This window comes from Polypterus senegalus, chromosome 5, assembly GCF_016835505.1.
Source record: "Polypterus senegalus isolate Bchr_013 chromosome 5, ASM1683550v1, whole genome shotgun sequence".
Lineage (NCBI taxonomy): Eukaryota > Metazoa > Chordata > Cladistia > Polypteriformes > Polypteridae > Polypterus > Polypterus senegalus.
In genome coordinates, this window is record NC_053158.1 from 196,481,901 (window position 1) to 196,507,288 (window position 25,388).

At 42.0% G+C, this 25,388-nt stretch overlaps 1 protein-coding gene across 1 annotated transcript in view; it reads right to left on the minus strand.

Moving 5' to 3' along the window:
* myo3a (myosin IIIA) overlaps nt 1-25,388 on the minus strand; it is a 390,102-nt gene that overhangs the window by 255,618 nt on the left and 109,096 nt on the right. The window contains exon 6 of the mRNA XM_039753913.1: nt 17,574-17,719. Within this exon, the coding sequence (XP_039609847.1) occupies nt 17,574-17,719 (146 nt within the window). The remainder of the gene's footprint in view (nt 1-17,573; nt 17,720-25,388) is intronic.

A 25,388-nucleotide genomic window follows, 5' to 3' on the forward strand; every position in this document is an offset into this window, starting at 1 on the left:
GCAACCCATGCTGGTTCTTAATGTTCATGGTCCATTATGTTACTTGATTATTACATTGATAATTTCCTGACAATAACAACTTTCCAATCAGTGAGAAGTCAAGCAAAATGACACATTTTATTAGCTAACTAAAAATATTACAATATGCAAGCTTTCGAAAGATCTTTTTAGTTAGCCAATAAAAGGTGTCATTTTGCTTGACGTCTCACTACATTCATAATGGCTAACACGGTACAACACCCTAGTACTACAGACATACAAGACACTGAAATGTACCGCTACTACATAACTTTTCAATCATATACATAAATATGGGCCAACCTGTATATATACCGTATATACTTACGTATAAGTTGGTCTTGAAACCTGAAAAATTGATCATAAAATCAGACCCCAACTTATACTCCCATTCCCAATATGACACCTAATTTTTTATTTTTTTTTTACATCTTCTTGCCTCCTCCAATCTCGCACCTGTTTCTCAGACGCATCAAATTTTGCAGCAGCAGCGCAGTTACCAATTTCTTTCGCCACTTCGACGACTTTTAATTTAAAACCAGCTTCACATTTTCTTCTGATCAGGCGATCCATCGTAGATGAGGGATGCTCTTATGATAAAGGTGTACAAAAAACACAAATCAGTGCAAACGTCGCTTCGGAGTAGTTCGGGGATTACCGTGTGGTCACGTTGGCACGAGAGAGAAAAAAAAAAAAGGTTGTGTGCTCCGTGGTTCCCCTCTCAGGTGGGCGTTAGCATATCATAATCTCTTGGATCAATAGCGTGAGTTTTCCGCATTCGACTTATACGACCGACATTATAAAATACCGGAAATTAAACGGTAAAGTCAAGCCCCGACTTATCCGTAGGAGAACCTAAACGCGAGCATATATGGTAGTTACAAAATCTTGACACTTTATGCATTGTTCGTTCAGCTTAATGTCCAGTACTGCTGGCCTCCAGTAAACCTGAACCGAATTACGCCTGTTAGAAAATGAATAGTTTTTGTGGATGTTTATAGCACCTTGAGTGTTCCAACACATTTATATTGTGCTTGTTTTGCATCTCATTTAAATTTGAATTGTAAATATTATGGATATTGTATAAATAAATGAGTCAGTGTGTCTGGTTTCCAGTCCACCAAGGCCTCTGGTCACATTGCACCCGGCCCCTACTCCTACTGCAGGTGGTGGGTCCACAGGAGGGCAGTCCCATGTTGCGTTTTCTGGCTGTGCCCAACCAGGCCCTGTGGTAGGCCTGGCCACCAGGTGCTCGCCTGTGGGCACTTCTCCCATTCCTGAGTGCAGGAGGAGGCCCCGGTAACCCCATCCTGGGTAGGGTACTCTTTTTATCTTTATGGATATACATTATTAAGGGGGCTGTGAACTGCTCTTTGTCTACGGATGGCCTGGGAATGCCTTTGGATCTCAAAGTATGAGTTTGGCAAGTTTATGGATGTGGTGAGAGAGGAAATGCAGGTGATGGGTGTAACAGAACAAGATACAGAGGACAGAAAGATATGGAAGAAGATGATCCGCTGTGGCGACCCCTAAAGGGAGCAGCCGAAAGAAGAAGACGAAGAAGAAGAAGGAGAAGTATGAGTTGGCAAGTGTGGCTGTGGAAAAGGACGTTCGGGCCTCACCATTAAGACTGTTGCTTCTGTGACCAGGATCTGGATAAGTGATAGAGAATTAATGAATAAAAACTATGAGCATCAGCCAGGTTACAGAAACAACGGAAAAAACATTCACTAGCTATTGGACTCAGTTTAAGTTTCAAAGAGCAGTGGTGTGATTTATGAACAGAATAAGCAAAACAAAAAAAAGAAAGAGGTGTAAATGGCAAGGGTTTCAAAGTGACATTGCTGCTAATCATTATGTTAATCCATCTAAGGCAAACACGCCTGCTAGTACAGTACAGTATATCTTTACAGGTTCTTTTACTGAGGCAGAAACCTGATAAGGTCACTAATGTGTTGTGAGACATTTAAGGTCAATCAGATTCTATTTCCTGCGGTGTTTAATTTTAGTTGAAATGTTTTTGAAACGGAGAGACGCAGTCACAATAATCCTAATTTCAAAGACGGAATTACATAACACTCTCAAATCCGCTTTAGTCCAATTAAGGCTCTCAGGGCGCAGCGCTGGTGACAAAAGGCAGGTCACTCATAGACATTCCAACAAAGAGCCAGGGGTGAAATTCCCAGTTATCTCAACAGGCACATCTTTGGGAACATGGGAGAAAAAACACAAAGTTCATACAATTGTCAGGAGAGGGATATGAACCCAGAGGCACATCATATGAGACGACTTCTGTCTGTCCAGCAGCTACAATTAAAGGACGCGCGCCTCTATGTGTATGATGCCTTGCTGAGGCTGTGACAGCCAAGTCATAAACTTGTTCTTTCTTTTGAATTTTTCTTGCTTTATAGTAAGTCCAGTGGGTGTTTAGAACAAAATGTGTGTATATCCATTCATCTATCCATTATCCAACCCGCTATATCCTAACTACAGGGTCACGGGGGTCTGCTGGAGCCAATCCCAGCCAACACAGGGTGCAAAGCAGAAAACAAACCCCGGGCAGGGCGCCAGCCTAGCGCAGGTATATATTCATTTATTCTTATTTATCTATCTATTAATGTATATAAACTGCTCAAAAAAATTAAAGGAACACTTTGAAAACACATCAGATCTCAATGGGAAAAAGAAATCCTCCTGGATATCTATACTGATATAGACTGGGTAATGTGTTAGGAACGAAAGGATGCCACATCGTTTGATGGAAATGAAAATGATCAACCTACAGAGCCCTCAATTCAAAGACGCCCCAAAAATCACAGTGAAAAAATTATGTGGCAGGCTAGTCCATTTTGCCAAAATTTAATTGCAGCAACTCAAAATTGTACGCAGCACTTTGTATGGCCCCTGTGTTCTTGTGTACATGCCTGACAACATCGGTGCATGCTTCTAATGAGATGACAGATGGTGTTGTGGGGGATCTCCTCCTAGATCTGGACCAGGGCATCACTGAGCTCCTGGACAGTCTGAGGTGCAACCTGTTGGCATTGGATGGACCAAAACATAATGTCCCAGAGGTGTTCTATTGGATTTAGGTCAGGAAAGTGTGGTGGCCAGTCAATGGTATCAATTCCTTCATCCTCCAGGAACTGCCTGCATACTCTCACCACATGAGGCCAGGAATTGTCGTGCACCAGGAGCCACTGTACCAGCATAGGGTCTGACAATGGGTCCAAGGATTTCATCCTGATACCTAATGGCAGCCAAGGTGCCTTTGTCAAGCCTGTAGCGGTCTGTGTGACCCTCCATGGATATGCCTCCCCAGACAATCATTAACCCACCACCAAACTGCTCATGCTGAATGATGTTACAGGCAGCATAATGTTCTCCATGGCTTCTCCAGACCCTTTCACTTCTGTCACGTGCTCAGGGTGAACCTGCTCTCATCTGTAAAAGCACAGGGCACCAGTGGTGCATCTGCCAATTCTGGTATTCTATGGGAATGCCAATCGAGCTGCATGCTGCTGGGCAGTGAGCTCAGGGCCCATTAGAGGACATGGGGCCCTTGGGTCACCCTCATGAAGTCTTTCTGGTTGTTTGGTCAGAGACATTCACACCAGTGGCCTGCTGGAGGTCATTTTGTAGGGCTCTGGCAGTGCTCATCCTGTTCCTCCTTGCCCAAAGGAGCAGATACTGGTCCTGCTGATGGGTTATGGACCTTCTATGGCCCTCTCCAGCTCTCCTAGAGTAACTGCTTGTCTCCTAGAATCTCCTCCATGCCCTTGAGACTGTGCAGGGAGACACAGCAAACCTTCTGGCAATGACACGTATTGATGTGCCATCCTGGAGAAGTTGGACTACCTGTGCAACCTCTGTAGGGTCCAGGTATCGCCTCATGCTACCAGTAGTGACACTGACTGTAGCCAAATGCAAAACTAGTGAAGAAACAGTCAGAAAAGATGAGGAGGGAAAAATGTCAGTGGCCTCCACCTGTTAAACCATTCCTGTTTTGGGGTCATCTCATTGTTGCCCCTCTAGTGCATCTGTTGTTAATTTCATTAACACCACAGCAGCTGAAACTGATTAACAACCCCTCTGCTACTTAACTGACCAGATTAATATCCCATAAGTTTCATTGACTTTATGCTATACTCTGATTAAAAAGTGTTCCTTTAATTCTTTTGAACAGTATATATATATATATATATATATATATATATATACACACAGTGGAACCTCGGTTTGCAAGCATAATTCGTTCCGGAAAAGTGCTCGCAATCCAAAACACTCATATATCAAAGCAAATTTCCCCATAAGAAATAATGGAAACTCAGATGATTCGTTCCACAACCCAAAAATATTCATATAAAAATGATTAATACAAAATATAAAGTAAAATACATAATACAAATTAACCTGCACTTTACCTTTAAAAAAAATCATGGCTGCTGTGAGTTTCTAAACTCATGTGGGATTCCACCCAACGGGACGACACACGGAAGAGCGTCCCAAAGCAATCGCAGTCTCCCAGCGCTCTAGCAGTTCGGTGTATAAGCGCATCCAAAAAGATCGCAGACATGCTATAAGCGCCTGTCGTCAATGGGTCATACAAGGAACATTATAAAGATCCCGCTGCAATAAATAACAGCGCTGTTGCTGTTTCAAGCTGAATAAAACTAGTGTTAAAGTACTGAGACTCAGCTTCGTGTTTTGGGGAGCAAGATGGGGACTCGCACTTCACATCTCGCACACACACACAGTCACAATGCTGTAGTAGACAGAGAGACACTGGGCGAGCAAGCAAGATAAGGAGAGAGAGAGACGCGCTGGGCAAGCGAGCGAGATAAGGAGAGAGAGAGAAGATCCATCAACTCAGTTGTGATCACATGACGCTCAGCAGACAAAGTGTATCCATACTGCTCGTATTGCAAGACATCGCTCGTTTATCAAGTCAAAATTTATTAAAAATTTTTGCTCGTCTTGCAAAACACTCGTAAACCAAGTTACTCGTAAACCGAGGTTCCACTGTATATATATATTTTTTGATTTTATTGATTTTATTAAAATCAGATAACATTCCACACAAATAAGTTGAGTTTTACAAGACTTGGTTTGAAGCAAATCAACCTCTACCCATGAAAAAGAGAGCTAGGCTAGCAGAGGAAAACTTTAAGGTAGTAAATAAAAGTAAATATATAAATTAATAAATAAATAAAAATAAATAGAGTAAAAAAAAAAAACAAAAACAGGGGAGAGAATTTGCTTCCTCAATTAAAATGCTTATTCTAAAATGTTATTGATTAGATCCTGCCAGGTTTTGAAACCAACAGCCAGAGTAAAACTTCCGAGAGTAGTATAGAGGGAAAGAAATCTATCTCTCCAATATAAGCGCTTATTCTAAAATGTTATTGATCAGATCCTGCCAGGTTTTGAAAAGTTTCTGCACAAATCCACTAAATGCGAATTAGATTTTTTCCAAATTTTAGATAATATAAAACATCAGTTACCCACTGACTTAGAATAGATGAGTTAGGATTCTTCCAGTTGAGCAAAACAAGTCTACGTGCCAAAGTGAAGTAAAGGCAATCACAGTTTGTTTGTCTTTCTCCACCTTAAGCCCCTCTGTAAGCCCACCACACACAGCTGTTAGCAGATTAGGAGGGTTTGTGACCCCAAGGCTGCTTGTGAGGCATTTATTTTGGTCCAGAATGACGTTAATGTGGTGCAGGCCCAGAACATGTGACCCAGTGAGGTTGGAACTTGATTGCAATGTTCGCAGGTTGGATCCTACCCTGGAAACACTTTGGACAATTTTAAATGAGACAGATGCTCTCGATATATAATTTTAACTTGAACAATTGTATACTTTATGCATATGGAGCTCAAGTGAATCCTATGCATTGCTACCTTCCACTCCTTTTCTGAGATGTTGATTGAGAGATCCTTTTTCCACTGTACTCTGGGATCTTTGAAAGGGAGGGACTGTAAAATGTTTTATATATTACAGAGATGCTGTCTGAGTCCTCAAGACTGAGCAATATTTTTGTCCGGCGTGGAGGTAGGTGGGAGGTGAGGAAAATTGGGCAAATTTTGTTTAACAAATTTTCCAATTTAAAGGTAATGAAAGAAATGTGTTGCTGAAAAGTTACATTTGGTAAACACTTAGGGCAGAGCTGCCAGATCCTGGAAATATTTCCAACCCAAAGTCAGCTGACATCTAATGGTACTGTGCACCAGCCCTAATGAGTGACGCTGATGACATGCAGTCCTGGTGTTATCGAAGCCCCCCTCTCTTGGCAGCCAGGGAGTGTGCTTTACAGGTTTGGGGAATAGGACGGCTAAAACATTCTTTAAAAAATAGTACACAAAATCTCTGCACCACCAAATCAAAAATGTTCTCCTGCACAGTGCGCTCAAAACCAGTTATGTTTGGAGTGAAAACCGCACTTCTGACAATCGTGATTTAGGGGGCATCCTCAGGGCTCCTCTGAGGTAAGTCTTCTGGTTTTGTTTTGTTCTTCATTTTTCTAGTATTCTATTACAAATTTTCTGTTCTTTAATTGTCTGTAGTATGTTGTCTCTGAATGTCGGGAACGACAAAGTAACGGAAACCAATATAATATAAAAAGCAATTTTTTTATTCTTGGTGAGTTAGAGAGACTGTGAGACTGAACCCCGACCCAACACTCAGAGCAACTGATTTGGGTTTAGGCAGACTGCTAAAAAAGAAAAAATGTTCTCTCTTTTATCGCCTAGCTTGTAGAGAGAACAGAAAAAAAATATAACAGTTCATTTTGAGCTCATACATAGATTACGTTAAGTTGGCTACATCCTGATTTATTACATACAGGATGTGTCAGATTGCTGGGGTCCTTACTTGGCTGAGATGCCTGGAAGGACCGGAAAGGAACATGTATAGCTTTCGTGCTACGAGAGGGCAACCGCCGTGGATTAAGAGAGTACCACGGGAGAAGAGGGAAAAACAATTAACCCGTTGGGACCCGTGGCCACCACCAGGGGGCGCCTTAAGCCTAGTGGAACCCGGGAATAGTTACTTCTGCCACACTCGGCAAGATAGCGGAGGAACCTGCCAGGGACACCCAGATTGCTTCCGGTGCAGGCGGAAGTGCTGCCGGATCGACGTCATCAGCCACCTGGAGCACATCCGGGCGGGAATAAAAGGGGCCGCCTTCTTACAGTCGAGAATCTTGAGTCAGGAATGGGAGCAGGATGAAGATCCCAGGAGGAGACAGGCGGCCAAGGACTGAGAAAGAAAAGACTTATTGTGGTGATTATTTGCTGTGTGCATTGTGTGTGGTGTTCGGAACTGTAAACTGAGTTTATTGATGCAAAATAAACGTGTTCATTTTATAAAGATGTGGTTTCCAACTGGCGGTGTCTGGGCAAGTCTCACATGGAGTATACTAAAACAAAGAGGCACCAGGCACTTGCATTCCTAAGGGATATGCCCTTCTCACTATACACACACAAGAACAATTTAAAGCAGTTTCTCTAGTTCAGTACATTAGTTATAAAGAAACTACATTCTTATAGCTTTAATATCTTCATTAGATTGTGTCTGGTTAGATTAATACATCCTTATTTATTAATCCATAAGGGCCATGTTTCTTATAGTTTTAAGCAAGAATTCAGAAACCGATCACATTGATTTATAATATCACAGGGTGTTCTGTTAGTATCAAGAGGTCAGCAGCATGATTAATACAAAATACAGTCCTTGGTATTTTGTGAGTTAAATACTTATAATCATGTTTTTTCTTCCTCAATTTTGAGTATTCCAAATATTTGGTCAATCTTTGTATTATAAATGTATTTAAATTTGTAATTTTACTAGAGGCGTGGCCTCAGAGGTCACGCCCTGTCATCAATTACTGACAGGGTACAAGGTCAACACTGGTGGCCTTTTTCTACCTGCTATATCTTTCTAAAAGACTAGTGCTGTTCTTTCTTTCTTTTCATTTTTAATGCTTATACAGACCTGTTTATCATGAGCTTCTTTCTTTTTTTCTTTCTTTCTTCTATAAGTGTGATGGCCAGAGTGATGTTCTACATTGGCATGCACTAGACTGGTAACATCACCTAAGGAAAGGCCCACTGCATCAACAAGCTAATTAAAAAGGCATCAACCCCCTGGAGGTAGGAGTGAAGGTGAATGGTTCAGACATCTTATTTTGGTTTATTTGAGGCTACTCCCTTGACTACAATCCTGTCTGCTCCATTTATGTCAATCCATCTCCTTGATAAGGTTAAACAGAACACCTGCCTTTTCCAAGGTGGTCTTTACACCCAGTAATAGTACATTTATAGCTGCAAAATGATTTGTTTAGTTATATGTGCCATCATTTTGCAAGCACTTTGTCAAGATATGGCTCCCAAGTCACTGGGGGCGTGGTCTCAGAGGTCATGACCTGTCATCAATTACTGACAGGATAAAAGGTCAACACCAGTGGCCATTTTCTATCTGAGTTTCTGGATATCTTCCTAATAGTCTAGTACTATTTCTTTCTTTCTTTCTTTCTTTCTTTCTTTCTTTCTTTCTTTCTTTGTGTTATAACGATGATGGCCAGAATGATTTTCTACACTGTGATGTGCTGGGATGGCAACATCACTTCAGGAAAGGCCCAACGAATCAACAAGCTAATTAAAAGAGCAGTCTCAGTTATAGAACGCACTCTGGACCCCCTGGAGGTAGCAGTGGAGGTGAATGGTTCAGACATCTGATTTTGGTTGATTCAAGGCTACTCCCTTGGATACAATTCTGTCTGCTCCATTTATGTCAATCCATCTCTTGGATTTTTCTTCAGGCTCATAAAGTTTTACAGAACACCTGCCTATTTCTAAGGGGTCTTTATACACAGTAATAGTACTTTAATGACTGTGGCGAGTGGCTGGGGGTGCTACCCAGCCGGGACACCCATGAGGACCAGAGGAGGGTTTGCGCCTCCTCCAGACCACGAGGGGGCGACCACCCTGGTGGCTTTGGGGACCACGGGAACAGAGCTTGGAAGCTCAACCCTTTAGGGGCCTGTGGTCACCACCAGGGGGCGCCCCAATGCCTGAGGAGCCCTGGCCGTCAGCACTTCCACCACTCCTGGAAGTGCTGGGGGGAAGAAGACCAGGGACACCCAGAGTGCTTCCGGGAGAGCAGCCAGTACTTCCGCCATACTGGGAAGTGCTGGCAGAAGATTATTGGGAGGCACCTGGAGCACATCCGGGTGAGGATAAAAGGCCTCCATCCATTTGATGGCTGCAGTCGAGTAAGGAGAAGGACGAAGTCTTGGTGGAGAGGAGAGGAGTGGAGGTGGCCTAAAGAAGGCATTGTGTGAGGGCCTGGACTTTTGGGGAGTTTAGGGGTTGTGTGCTTTACTTTTGTAAATATATTATCTATACTAATAAAAGGAAAAGCCCTCACTGACTGACTGACTGACTGACTCTTAACTAAATCTCCAACTTCCAGTGTAGGTAGAAAGCTAAAATTTGGCAGGCTCATTCCTTACAGGTTACTTACAAAAGTTAAGCAGGTTTCATTTAGAAATTCTACGCATAACGGTCATAACTGAATCTACTTACGTACATTTATACGGCCATAGCCTGCAGCTCAGTCGCCGTGTGAGACGGAGTTGCGTCCCCCATCACCATGCCTCCCACGTAATTGAGTGCCTTCCCATATAAGGCCGTCCGTCAGCAGCAATCCAATAGTCACGCTGCCGTGAAATATTTGCGGGTGAAGGACTAAGCTTATGCAAACGAAGATGAGATGGTCAGGGATAGACTAGTGTTTGACACAAACTCAGCAAAAGTGCGAGAGAAACTTTTAAGTGCCGGGTCTTAGCTAACATTAAATAAAGCCGTGGACATTGCAAGATCGCACGAGATAGCACAAGCACAGCTGAGAACCTTCGATACATGTACTCCGAGTGGCTCACGGTTGACAACGAAGATGAGATGGTCAGGGATAGACTAGACAAACACAGAATGTAACTTCAAACACAACACGTCCTCCAAATACAAAGCTGATTGAAAGAAATAATGATAATCAAATCCTTGATGACAGCTGCACTCATAACAGTCACAAAACAATTACTTTGACAATCATGTTACGTTATTTTTAAAATGTCTCCTTTTCTTTTTCATAACTTCTATTAACACACTACTTCTCCGCTGCAAAGCGCGGTTATTTTGCTAGTGTATAATAAACGTGTGTGGGTTGAACCATCGCTGTCCGCCTGTCCATGTCCAGGCCGCTTACCACATGACATATACAGCATAGTTACAAAACGATTTGTTTAGTTAAAGGTGCCATCATTTTGTGAGCACTTCCTGGTTTTTAGGGGCGTGGTCTCAGAGGTCACAACCTGCCATCAATTACTGACAGTGTAAAAGGTCAACATTGGTGGACTTTTTCTATCTGAGTTTTTGGATTTCTTAAAATAATATATAAGACTATAAGACTAATGCTACGTATTTTTTCTTTCTTTCTTACATACAAATTTTTGACAACATTTTTGACCCTGATTTTCAGGTCTCGTTCTTTGGCTTGTATAAAATGCAGTTTCACCTTTTGGTTTGGATCTTTGCATGTATCTTGGACTACATGTTACTGCTTTGCGCCCACTCCGACCATAACCATAATCGTCTATTGGGGAAGGAGAGAAAGCTTTAGATTTGTCAAAAATTTCAATCTCCGGTTTTCGATGGATCGCAATGTTTTAGGGACCCCTGATACCGATGATGGGTGTGTGTCTGCCTGTGTATATGTGCTGTACAGAAAAATACCAAACTCGAAATTTAAGCCTGTTATGAGATGACGATGTGCTGATTAGTTTTTGAGCCAAATAGTGCAAGAGAAAGAGGCACTCGAGAGGAACCCTCATATACCGTAATTCTGCAATTCATTATGAATTCTTCTTATCAATTGTTATTCTAATGACCTACTTTATGATCAGAAAGATCAGCATCAGAGCAGTAAATAATTACTGAAATGGTTTTGAATAGTTTGGGTAACTTGGTTCCTGGGGCTCAAAGCCTACTGACGTTCACATCCAAACTTTTTTTTGGTTATCCTCATTCAGGCAATACTGTCTCTGCATTTGAGACAGTACAGTAAGCAATGCATCCCCGGACACTGAGGTGACTCTATCATTAACTCCTTTTCAATTTTTCTGCCAATAGAACAGAAGACAATCAACTGATGTCACTTCCACTTCCAGCTCAGAAGTTCTGCCACTTGTCCCCTGTGCATTATTTAAACCAGACGTCAGTGTTTAGTCTCAGACCCCCATCCGAGAAAGACAGATCTCTGCTACAGAAGCTCCTTACATTACAGGAAACTTGATTACGCACCAAGATGGTCCTCATTGTTTTGTTTTGATTGATTTTTGACTGCTTGATTTTGTTATTAAAAGGGACTTACCACCGAGGTACCCCAACCTTTCATCTTGTTTGTCTCAGTTTTGTTACAATATATTAGACAGTGTGGTGACTCTGAGGTTAAAAATCTATGCCAGTATCTGTAAGGTTGCCAGTTCAAACACTGCTATTGCCAGAAGGGATCCTATTCTGTTGGGCTCTTGAGCAAGGCCCTTAAACTGAAAATTGCTCTGGGGTGCTGTACAGTGACTGACTATGACCTCTAAATGTAATACAAAAAGATAAGTTCCCTTTGGGCATTAGTAAAGTTAATTTCAATCAATATTATCACTGCTGTTCAGTATATTTTGGCATAGTGCTCTTCACTGAGTCACAGTGTGACAAGTTCTCAAATAAGTATAAAATGCTAGTATAAAATTTACACATTAAAAAAATACAGAATTCATACACATAAAGACGCAAATTTGTTAAGACAAACTGAAAACAAAAAAGAAATTGATTAACATACATGAAAACTGACAATATACTGTATGCCCATTAATCCATTGCTGAACTATACTCAGTTGACAATGGAGGAGAGGAAAACAAAAACTCCTTCGGATCTGAGGAAACACGCAAGGAAGAACTCCATTGTAGTTTGGACACAACAATAAACCTGAACTTAAATTTGGAGTAGAATTCATTTGAGAACTTCTGTTTTAACGTTACATTGCAGGTCAGTTATTTTAAAAGAAAGCCTTTCAAGGTGATTCTAATGTAAGTGGAAGCTAACGTAACTATAGTTACAATCTTATTATAATACACAATGCTTTGATAATTATTGCACTCCATTTATAATTCCTTTAATGGCATGTGTTTTAGTTTAATTCAAAAGCCAAAAGTGTCAGGGTGTGTGTGTGTGTATGAGTGTGCACTTCATCTTCTTTTGTTTAAACCGTAAAGGCTCAGCTCTTTCAGTCTTTCCTCTGTCAGGGATGCCAGGGGCCATGACCCGGCCGGGACGCCAGGAGGGACCGGAAGAGGGTCAGAGCCCTGCCTGGACCACGTGGGGTTTGCCTTCCGGGTTGCTTTGGGGGCCACGGGTCGAGGGCATGGAAGCCCTTCCCTGTAGGGGCCCGTGGTCACCGCCAGGAGGCGCCCCAATGCCTTGGGGATTTGTTTCCCCAGCACTCCCGCCACACCAGGAAGTGCTGGGGGGAAGACTTTGGAGGATACCCGGAGAGCTGCCGGGAGAACAGCCGGCACTTCCGCCACGCTGGGGCGTGGCCAGAAGAAGATTGCCGGGAACACCTGGGGCTCATCCGGGTCCTCTATAAAAGGGGCCGTCTCCATTCATTCGGGACTAGAGTCGGGTGGAAGGAGGACGAGGCAAGAGGAGCTGTGGAGGCGGCCCGAAGACAAGGCATTGTGGCCAGGACTGTGTTATTTGGGGTATTGTGCACTTTTGAACTGGGTCTTAGTGACCTATTATTGTAAATATTTTGTATAATAAACGTGTGGTGGTGTTTTAAACAAGATGTCCGCCTGTCTGTGTCCGGGTCAAGTTCACACCTCATAACTCATCCCCTGTAGTGCTGAATCAGCATCGACCAAAACTGCACACAGGACTCCAGATGAGTCCTCACCAGTGTGGTATAAAGTTTGAACAGAACCTCCTCGTACTTGTACTCCACATTTCAAGGCGCTATATAACCTGACATTCTGTTAGCCTTCTTAATAGCTTCTGAACACTGTCTGGATATTAATAGTCCCATTAAATTTCACTGCCACAAATCTGCCTGAGTCAGAATGCTGTCCAAGTCCCTCTGTAATGACTCAGCGGATTCAAGATTATCTGCTGAGCTTGGTATCATCTGCATACTTAACCAGGTTGTTTTTAATATTCCTATCCAAATGATTTCTATATATAGCCAGTCGTCAACTTACAAGGGATATCTAGAAAAAAAGGTTACAACAGCTGTTAAAAATCGAAAAAAATGAATATATTTCAACCAAATTTACAGGGTATGTTCCAAAATATGTGTTTATTTCTCTTTGATGCACTTCTTCAGCCTGGCCACCAGCTTTTTTATACCCTCGTCGAATACGCTCCGTTTCACCTCCGAAAGCCACTTCTCCACTGTCTCCTTCACCTCCTCATCGTTGGAAAAACGTTTCCCACCCAAGAATTCTTTCCATAAGTTTCCACAAGCTGACGCTGGATCTCGGCCGCGGATTCGCGCAAAGTGAGGAACTTGATGACCGAACGAATCTCGCATCGGCGGTATGTGGAGCAAACGGCCTCAGCAGAGGTTGACGAACGCGCTTGCTGTGATGACATTTCACAACTGACTGACGCGGTCCCGGGCTTATTTTGACCATTAGGACCCCCCTACACGCAGGTATGCCAACCTTCGAAAAAAAAATTTCCCTGCACCATCCAGGGCACTTGTAACCTTTTTTTTCTGGATATCCCTCGTACAACCTTTAACAACTGTCCATCATATGACTGCTACCGTGTCTAGCGTCTGGCAGTGTGAGTGTTGCTAAGCTGGGCATACGACAGCTTTCACCACATCAGCTCTCTTCTTCATGCTATTTCTACTCGGCATTGCCATATGCCATGACTCCTTCTTCTCGACTTCAGTTTATTACCTGCAGTGGTTTCGACTACATTCAGAAGTTTTAACTACATTGAGCAATTTCAACTAGGTTCAGTTTATTTTTCGATGACGGAAATAAATTAGAACTCTAACAAACACTAATATCCAAAATAGTCCAGTTTAGCAGGAACAGTTTGTGATGAATGTGTGGATGAAAAACCCTGTGAACAGCCTTCTGAAAGCGATATAAAGTTTTGTCCTACTAGGATTATGATGCAGTGTGGGGTTTGAAGTGATTGGGAGCGCTCCCTCAGACGTATCCAATCACTTCAAACTCACAAAGAAAGGCAGGTATAGGACAGCACTTACATCCGGATAGACAACTATAATTCAAGGTGGTCAAGCTGTAATCCAATTTTGGATTTGAGACGTATTCACAAACAGACAGATGACTGGGATTCCCATGGCGTCTTTAAGATTTCTTTGTAAAGTTTCCACCTACTTAATCTCCTTCCCAGCAGCCCTTGAGCCCTCTGAAGCTGTCCAATAGCATTATAACGCTGTGACTGCTGGGAACTGTAGAAATTTGTACTGTAAGTAGCTCTGCTACAACTTAAGGGACTTACTATACAGTACTATAGATACAATGATGTTTGAATACCTATAATGGTCCATCTTATGTCCAGCAGTGATATTTCAGCTCTGGTATTAATTGTAGTTTTAGTTTTTATTTTATTTTATAAAATTCATTTTCATTTTTTATTTCGTTCTAGTTTTCAGTGGAGTCAACAATTTTTAATTTTATTTAGTTCTGTGTTTAAAATTTTAGTTTTTATTTTATTTAGTTCTGGCCTATTGACATACTATTAGTACAATTAGCACAATTAGTACAAACGCCAGCCTACACATATTGCAATGCAAGTTATGTTTTAGTCAGCAAAATACACTCACGGTTTATAATGCCATTAAACACAGCTTGACTATCAATAATCAAACAGATTAAGTGGCCTAATCAGTGTAGTCAACAAGATCAAATGTTTCAACCCAAGAAACCAATCTTTTAAGCTTTAAACAAGCACGCATTTTGAGAGATTTGTTCATGTTGCAATGACATCCGTTGCACAGATGGCCAGAATGTAGAAATATTCACTCAGCGAATGGCTGTGAGGCAGGGGCACAGACGAGGTCCTCAGCAGACTGTATGTTGACGATTTCTGCTGCCGGTACTGTAGTGCAGTCCTGGGGCCAGAGCAGTGTTGGATTTCCACTAAGTACTGATCCAGCTGGTCCTGTACTGAAACTCCGAGACTCTTTTTCTTATTCTCAGACACAATATTTGCTGTTATTATCATTGCCGCTGTAATTATTGTATTTCCAAACGTTACTTTCTCGCTTTCGACATGCAAACATCTGTGTAAAACTTGCTATCATCGACCACATGTGCTTACGGCTTCAACTCGACGAACCAAATGTGCTCAACAAACTAACAACGGTCCTTTTCGAAAGTTTCACCATGTGAGCCCAAAGTAAATAATAAACAGTGCAACGTAAGTGAATGCTCAGGGCGACTTACAAACAACACCTCTGCACGAATGAAAATGCTATTGCTGTTTTTTTTTCCGTTTTTACTCAATTTTCGTTCACATATCACTCATTTTTATTTTTGTTTAGTTTTAGTTTCTGTGATTGCCTTAATTTCAGTTCTCGTGCTTGTAAAAGTTCTCGTTTTCGTTATGAAAATATCACTGATGTCCAGATGGCCTTATGACCAGTTGGTTGGAAATGAACTAGTTGTGGCGAGTGCCCTCTTCTATGCGGTGGTGTGCTGGGGAGACAGCATGAAGAAGAAGAAGGACGCCTCAAGCTTGGACAAATTGTTGAGGAAGGCAGGCTCTATTGTAGGCACGGAGCGGGACAGTTTGACATTCGTGGCAGAGCGATGGGCACTGAGCAGACTCCTGTCAATCATGGAGAATCCACTGCATCCACTGAACAGGATCATCTCCAAACAGAGGAGCAGCTTCAGACAGACTGCTGTCACCGTCCTGCTCCACTGACAGACTGAGGAGACCCCACACTATGCGACTCTTCAGTTCCACCCGAGGGGTTAAACGTTAACATTATACAAAGTTATTGTCTGTTATAGCTGCATTTTTATCACTCTTTAATATTGTTTTTTTATCAGTATGCTGCTGCTATCTATCTATCTATCTATCTATCTATCTATCTATCTATCTATCTATCTATCTATCTATCTATCTATCTATCTATCTATCTATCTATCTATCTATCCATAACTCGACAACTGACTGTATTAAAAATAACAGCAACCCCAGCACTGACCCCTGCTGGTCACCACTCTTAACATCGGCCAATTCTGATGAGGTTCCTCACACAATCACCCTCTGCTTCCTGCGTCTGAGCCAATTCTGCATCCACCTAAAAACATCACCCTGATCTCCCACTTGTTTTAGTTTGATGCCCAACCTCTCGTGTGGCACCTAACTTATTATAATGTGCAGCGCTCATCTGTGGCATCAAAGATCATCCCGAATATAGACTTACAGAGTCTGTATAAAGTATTCAAACTTTGGAAGTTTCTTACATTTTATTGTTCTACTACATGAATTCAGACAGGATTTATTTATTTCTTTTTTGACTCTTTAATGTCAAAGTGAAGACAGATGTCTGCTAAGAGTTCTGATCAGAGATCAGTTTTCACTTTGTCATGAAAGCCAAATTAAATCCATTGGGATTCAATGTTGTATAATAATAAAATGTGAAAAATTCAAAGGGGATGAATATTTTTATTAGACATTGTGTCCTATTACTGTCTGCTTTAGTATCAGATCAGTCCTTTAAGTTTAAAATTGATATTTAGTCTAAGGCTTTCTTATTACATGTGAAGGGTTTTTGAGCTCCATCCTATACATTCACGTCTCCATTTTCTGAACCCAAGGTGGCACTTAAACTGGTAACATCAGGTGAAAGGTAATAAGCAGCCATGGATGGTATCAGGACAATGGAATATTATGTAATTAAAAAATGAAATAATTACAGTAACATTTACTTATTTGGCTAACAATATTTGAGATAAAATTGCTTACATTTTTTTTGTTTTTTCCAATGAGAGCACAGGCAGGTGATGAGACACGCTCATGGTCACACAGAACCAGTATTGGGATAATAACCTCAAAGCCTTAACCACCACACCAAAACAACCAACCATTATGCAACCCGCTATATCCTAACTACAGGGTCACATGGGGGGTCTGCTGGAGCCAATCCCAGCCAACACAGGGCGCAAGGCAGGAAACAAACCCTGGGCAGGGCGCCAGCCCACCGCAGGGCACACACACACACCAAAACACCAAGCACACACTAGGGACAATTTAGAATCGCCAATGCACCAAACAACCATTTTATTATTATTTTTTCACCTTCTTATTATTAATATGAAATGTCTATTGTGTGAAAGCTTCACATTTCAGACATTTCACTGCATCCCACCTGTAAAGTAATGGGCACTACAGAGCTCAACTTCACACTAAGCACACTGACAAATCTAAAATATATTCAGCTTACCTTGGTATCTTAAAGAGAGCCCTCATGGGATGCAGGTCAGCGAGTGGTGGATCTCCGTCTCCAAGTTCAATTGCAGTGATGCCAAGAGACCAGACATCACATCTAGCATCGTAAGTAGAATCCAACTGCTGCTCACAAGCAATTACCTTGAAATGACACAATGGAATCACACAATGAAGAACTTCAGAAAGCCTCTAAGATTTCAGCATCAACTGTAAACCAGTTTTTCCTCTTCTTGCACATGCCTACCCTTTTATGGCACTTATGTTAGAAATGAGTCAGATTTAACAGCTAAGGTGATCACTGGACCATTTGTGAAAAGGCAGAAATACTGGGAACTGCATAATGGGAGAAGGTGCTATGTGGAAAGGAGGGCAAAAATGTCTAACATACGGAAACCTGTAAAATAAAAAGTGTACTAAAATGATCACAATTAATGTAGACAATAGGGTAAGCTATTATAATAAGTGTAGAAAAATGATCACAATTAATGTAGACAATAGGGTGAGCTATTATAAAAAGTGTACTAAAATGATCACAATTAATGTAGACAATAGGATGTGCTATTATTAAAAGTGTACTAAAATCATCACAATGAATGTAGACAATAGGGTGAGCTTATTATTTTGAATGTTCATATTACTTTTACGGAATTTGTTTATTTACTTCATTATTTCAATGAAGTAAAACAAGACATATTGGACCAGATATCTATTATAATAGGGAATGAAAAAAAAAGAAAGATCACATCTGGAGTATCATGTGCAGTTCTGACCACCACACTACAAGAAAGACATAGCAGCACTTGAAGCTGTGCAGAGGAGAGCAACCAAGTGCATCCTGGGACTTAAGGACATGTCCTACTGTGACAGACTCTGAGAATTAAACCCGTTTAGTCTCGAGCAGAGGAGACCACGTGGGGACCTAATCCAGGTCTTCGAAATCCTCAAAGGCATTGATAAAGGAGATCCAGCTTAAGGATGAACTGTACTTGAGGATACCTGAGGAAATTAAAGGGAAGTGCATTTAGGACTGAAGCCAGGATGCACTGCTTTACACAAAGAGTTGTGGGACTCTGGAACAAATTATTGACTCATGGAGTTGAAGCAGAAATGTTGACAACCTCTAATAATCAGGATGAGACAATGGGACAGCTTAGCTATCAGCTAAACAAATAGGCAACAAATGGACTGAACGGCCTCCTTGCGTTTGTCAAATTTCTTATGTTCCACCTGCTCCTTCAGTTCTGTGATTTTGTTAATCGCAGTCTAAATCACAATTGGGTTGTCTGTACTAACCCCTATTTTCTCTGATGTTCTTTTTCTGGTTTTCTGTGGTGGTGAACTGCATCCCCCACCTTATCAGGGCACCATGCAGTCCCTACATTGATGGATTGAAGAAGAGAGGTCCACAAGACCATCATCATCTAATTCTTCCACGTGAAGCCTGAAAACCATGAGGACTGATTGAGATCATTTATGGTAGGTAGAATTCTCTAGGGCAGCTGGGTGGTCTAGTGGCCTTGGAAGCCCTGCAGATTTTGTTTCTTTTGTTGGGCTGAATGGCCTCCTCTCATCTAGATTGTTCTAATGTTCTAGGAACTTCAGCTTTACATGGTTTTAGTGATGACATAACTATGGATTGTCTGTTTATAGCACTATTTTCCATAAGCTGTTGCCAGCTGTCTACTAGATGGCAGCAGTATACTACAGTATGTAATTGAGACGTGGCAGCAAACATGCCAGCAAGCTGCTGACTGTATACTGTTGTAAATGCCACAGGGGCTGGATGGGCATCCCAACCAGAGGAAGGGGATGATTCCTTTTCCAGACAGGAGGCTCAGAACAGACAGATGGACAACCCTCCCAGGCTAGAGGTAGAAGTGATGGCCAGACAGCCCACCAGAAGAAGACATCATTGGGGACTCGTTATTCCCCCAGGATGCCAGATGGCAGCGGACCTGCATAACAGTGCCCAATATGGACCCAGTAGAGCATGCTGGGAAGTATAATCTGGCACTACAGCCCTGCTGGGGTCCCTGGGTGCCACAAGGGTTCGTTGCAGGGTTTGGTTCCATCGGGCAGTCGCCCTGGCAATGGAACTACTCCCGGGTCCTCAATAAAAGGGACTGCACACCCTTGTCCAGGTGAGTCAAAGCTGGGAGGAAAGGAAGGCAACACTCAATTGGAGGAGGGCAGTGCGGTGGCTAAGAGTATTTAAGGAGAGAGGATTTGTGGATTGTGGAGTGTGACAGATAGGGGTCGCTGTAGCCCCTTGAACCCTCAGACAACACATTCAGACACCAGGTAAAATGTCCCAATAATTAATTTATTTTCACAACAGGATTGGCTCCTGCAGACCCTCGTGACCCTGTGTTCGGATTCAGCAGGTTGGAAAATGGATGGATGGATGAATGGATTCACAATAATGTGCACAAAGCACCTCCACCTCCAGTATACTCAATAATACAATAATAATAATAATAAACCACAATACACACAATCCTCCACTCCCAGCAGCCCCGTCACCCTTCCTCCCTTCTCGACTCTCTCTTCTTGGGTTTCCCATCATCCTTTTATATTCCTTGACCCAGAAATGTTTCTGTCCCTCAGTCCACGTGATTTCATAACACTTCCAGGTCAGATGAAAACTCCTTCTTTTCTTCAGCCCGGAAGTACATTATTTCTGTTCCCGTGACTAGAAAGTACTTCCGGGCTATAATAAAAATCCTTGTGCCTTCCTGCAGTGTCCTCTGGTGGCCCCCATGGTATCCAGCAGGGCTGTGATGTAAAACTTCAATGTCCATAATGCCCTGCTGGAACTCGGGCAACTCCATGTTGCAAGAAGGACTCCATCTGGCGGCGTGGGGGTATTGGCCGGGATAAACTGCTGGCTATATATCACAGGAGACAGAGAGAGATTACTTGTGCTTGTGATACTTGGTGGTGGAGATTTGAATATTTGAACCCGGGACTCTTTGTGCGTTCGTGTTTGGGGGATTTGGGGCTTGCTGACGCCCCGCAATGATATCACAACTAAGATACGAGTTTTCTCACACGTTGCATCTTGACAGGCTCAAAGAGACACGACTTAACTTGTAGCTCGGCTTAAAAGTGTTAAAGATCTCCATTAATGGCGTATGCTTGACACAGTAAGTTAATTTGTAGGTGAAATCACAAAGAATGTTTGTGTTTTAAAATGAATGAATTTGCATATGTCGTATTTTGATGGGCTCAATGAGTTAATTCGTATCTTGCATTCACAGTGTTAAATAACAGAGAGAGTCATGTGAAATTAAATCTTCCAAGCAGGACTATACGTTTATCTGTGCTTTTTTTTTATTTTATGACTTTCAATGTTCCGAATTTTGGTGGATGCAAAACTCTGTTTGTTATCTTAGCTGTTTGTCTGTCTCTTTGTGGCCACAATTGTCTTCTAATGAGAATGAAAATGAGTCTCTCGGTGGTAGCAATGTCACCCTGCATATGTCTGATCGTGTTCAGCCCTGGAAGCTAAGCGGTGATGCTGTCAGTCAGCTCCTTGAGAGGAGGCCATTGGGAATACCGAGTATTGTAAGCTTTATGTTTCCTAGCTAGAAAATAAGTGAATTTTTCCTTCATCGTCCTCTAGCTTATGGGTTCCCAGATTCAGTCCTGGAGTAACACTGAGGCAGCAGGTTTTCATTGCAACCAGTTTAAATGGTTCGCTCTTAGGTAGTGTGGTAGATGGCTGTCAGCTCAATCCGGCCAGAAGGTTCAAGAACTAGAAGAGTGGAGAAGGGCAGCCTTTCCAGGACACTGCCTTCCCCAGGACGCTAGCTGGCAGCTCCCCTGGAAGGTAACTGTACACAGGATTCGCTCAGAGCATTATCTCAGCCCTGTTGAGTGCTGTGCATGCCACCAGGGGGAGCTCATAAAGGACCTGTGGACTTTTCTTACAACCCGGAAGTACTTCGGAGTCACGACGACGGAAGCCCACAGTACTTCCGGGCTACTTGAGGACTGATGATGTGGCATTTGACCCGGAAGAAAAGGAGGAGCACTTCCGGGTCAAGGGATATATAAAGGACTGTTCGAGGCCCAGCAAGCCGAGCCGGAGTTGGGAGGGTGTGTGGCGGAGCTGCTGGGAGTGGAGGAGTGTATAATTGTGATTATTGATTATTGGAATATTGGCAAATAGTGGTGATTGTGGTGCTTTGTGTACTTTATTTAAGAAAAATATTAAAATTTATACTTGGTGCTTTTATACGTGTGTCCTGGACATCTGTCTGTGGAGTTTCACGTTGCAACATCGCCCCCTAGCGTCCACAGTAGAGTTGCAAGATTAGAAAATTAGAAATATGGGCCACTCTTAAAATCTCTCTCTATATTACTATATATATATAAATGTAGGCATCCTAATCGCAGTAACTTTATCAGCAAACCCTTTTCATGTGAAAAATATTACACAATAAATGGGAACATTTTCTCAGCATTGTGATTACTTGCATCTGTAGATATGCCATAAAAAGAAGAGATATTTATATCTTTAACAATCTCTGCAATGGTGTATGGAGCCACTACATTTTTTATTATTGCAGCACATTTAGTCCTAGCACTTGGCAATTTTCTTGCAATTTTAGAATCAGGAGATACTGTTAGTAGTAATACGTTCGTACAGTCATTTGAACTGAACATCCTAACACAGGATCACAGGGGTCAGCTGGAGCAAATCCCAGCCAACACAGGGCTCAAAGCAGGAACAAATCCCAGGCAGGGTGCCAGCCCGCCACAAGGCACACACACACACACCAAGCAGAAACACTAGGGACAATTTGGGATCACCAATGCACCTAACCTGCATGTCTTTGGACTGTGGGAGGAAACACACGCAGACACGGGGAGAACATGTAAACTCCACGCATGGAGGACCCGGGAAGTGAACCCAGGTCTCCTTACTATGCCACTATGCCACTCCACCACTGATAGTTAAGCCCTTCATTACTAATCAGCGCACACATTAATGTAACATTGAAGTAGCGGCTCTGCTTTAACATTCAGTGTCATTTACACCTGCTTATCACTATCCGTCTGTATTTGGATACAATTTAACTGCAAAATTCACAGAAATACGGAAAGGTGACATAAAAATGGGAAAAGAAAGTTACATTTTCAAAACACATTTCTGATTTTCTTCTATGCACAAATAGCATACTAGAGCACGTTCCTGAATTCAGAATATATATATATAAAAAAAAAAAAGTTAGAATAATTAGACATAAGAGTGACCCACTAATTTGTGAAAATGGTTGGAATTAAAGTTTGTAGTCACAGTGGTACACCAGGACTTGGACCCCAGCTCTTTGCAAAACATTAGAGAAGTTTTCAAAATAACAGTGGATGAGAAATCTCTCTATTATAATAAAACAATCGTTGGTCGAGATGAGACTCTTTAGAAGATTTTTTTCAAGTCCCGCGAGATGAGACCTTGGCCATGAGATTTTTTTCAAGTCATGCCCTTCTCTCAATCATTTTCAACCACTCACACGGTAATCTCACCTCTCATTCATGTGAATGCTTTTGTCAGACACAGTTCCTGCTCTCTCAGCTCTTATAAATTTTAACGTTTTCCACACTTTAAGTTCCCAATTTAAGAAGACGTATTATGTCCAAATCTTATTGGAGAATTTCATCCCAAAGGGTTATCAACAGAAGAAATGAGTATACGGGCAATCCTAGCAACGAGAAACAGTGAAGTCAAACGAGATAAAAGATGATCGGTTACACTGCAAATTGGTTAAATGCGTATCAATAGACATTGCTGAAACAGTTGGTGGTGATCGTGCGGAAGATGAAAACATCAACATACAATATCACGAAGAATATCTAGAACCGTTAACTCCGTCCGGTCTTCCACCACACAAATTACTGCAGAAAGAAGGATGTATCCAAGAAAGGTAATGTAGTACATCTTCAGGGGATAACATTACACACCAAAGGAGATCTTGATATGCCATTCGTATTAAAACCCAATTAACAAATGACAGAGCCAAACATTCAAAAAAGTTTTATTTAATAGAGAGAAAGAAATGAAATTCAATCTTGAAATGTCAAAATTCAAAGTGATATTGACGAGAATTAAATTTAAAAATTTGTTTTTATTGAAGTTTTACAGTAAAAGTGTAAGTTTAAACAGTTATTTACGTGTTCATTTCAAAGCCAAACAGAACAAAATCATATAACGTGATGAATAACTCTAACGCAACATAAAACATCATTTTCTTTCAAATTATTACACTTTACTATTTTTTAGAATGGTTAATTACTTGTTGTAATGTACAATAGTTCTATTATGCATATGTAACAATTCCCATAAAAATAAAAATCTGTTTAAATTGTACAACTGCATCCCCATACGCGAGCAACAGAACCCCAAAGAGGCTAGTGTGTAGCGCTGGCACAGGGATTGGTGACCGAAGCGAGCAGAGGCCAATGCCCCCAGAGTAAATAAATAAATAAATAAATGTCATTCCGTCAGCTAGTCATTTTTCAACCTGCTTATTCCTGGAAAGAGTCATGGAAGTAGGGGGTGCTGGAGTCTTTCCCAGCTAGCATAAGGTGCAAGGCAGGAACTAACTGTCCATCGTAGAATAAACAAAAGTAATTTTTGCATTTCAATATGACTGAACATCATGCAAGACATCGCCACTCTCCAGCATCATGATTAGCAAGTTTAGCTACCTTACCTCGAAATCTATATGTATAATTCACTAAGGGCACGCAAGACAGTCAGCGCAAGCAAGACAGAGCCCTGCCCGCCAACTCTAAGACCATGGGATACGCTCGACAGAGCCCTGCCCGCCAACTGTAACCGTCCTCCCGAGTCCAGCGTCGCTCTCGAGGTACGCAACAACTCACCAAACACAGCCTCAGTCACTTTCGTCTGTGCAAAAGTCCACATGCACCTCTGAGCCACGTTGACTTTACACCGCACGCAAACTCTAACTAAGGGCAAGCAAGACAGAGAGCCACGCCCACCAAAGCCCACCCGCCAACTCTAACTAAGGGCAAGCAAGACAGAGAGCACACGCAGGACAGAGAGCCACACCCTCCAACTCACGGAGCCCCGCCCACCAACTCTAAGACCATGGGATACGCACGCATTTAGTGTATAAATGGATATAAATAATTGCATGTAAACGATTCGCTAAAAGCTGTTGTACGCAAATGATACTTTTTAAAACGTTATTGTTTTTTCATCAGAAAACCGGGTTTCCACATCTACCTGTATTAGGGCACTTTTACCACTCGCAATATGGCAGATGTGCTGACTTATCGTGTTGACTGGGCAACACAGTAAATGCGGCTATCTATATATACTCAGCAAAAAAAGAAACGTCCCTTTTTCAGGACTGTGTATTTCAACAATAATGTTTTAAAAGTCCAAATAACTTTACAGATCTTCATTGTAAAGGGTTTAAACAATGTTTTCCATGCATGTTCAATTAACCATAATCAATTAATTAACATGCACCTGTGGAATGGTCGTTAAGACCTTAACAGCTTACAGAAAGTAGGCATTTAAGGTCACAGTTCTAAAAACGCAGGACACTAAAGAGACTTGTCTACCGACTGTGAAAAACACCCAAAGAAAGATGTCCAGGGTCCCTGCTCATCTGCGTGAACGTGCATTAGGCATGCTGCAGGGAGGCATGAGGACTGCTGATGTGGCTAGGGCAATAAATTGCCATGTCCGCACGGTGAGACGCCTAAGACAGCACTACAGGGAGACAGGAAGGACAGCTGATCATCCTCGCAGTGGAAGACCACGTGTAAC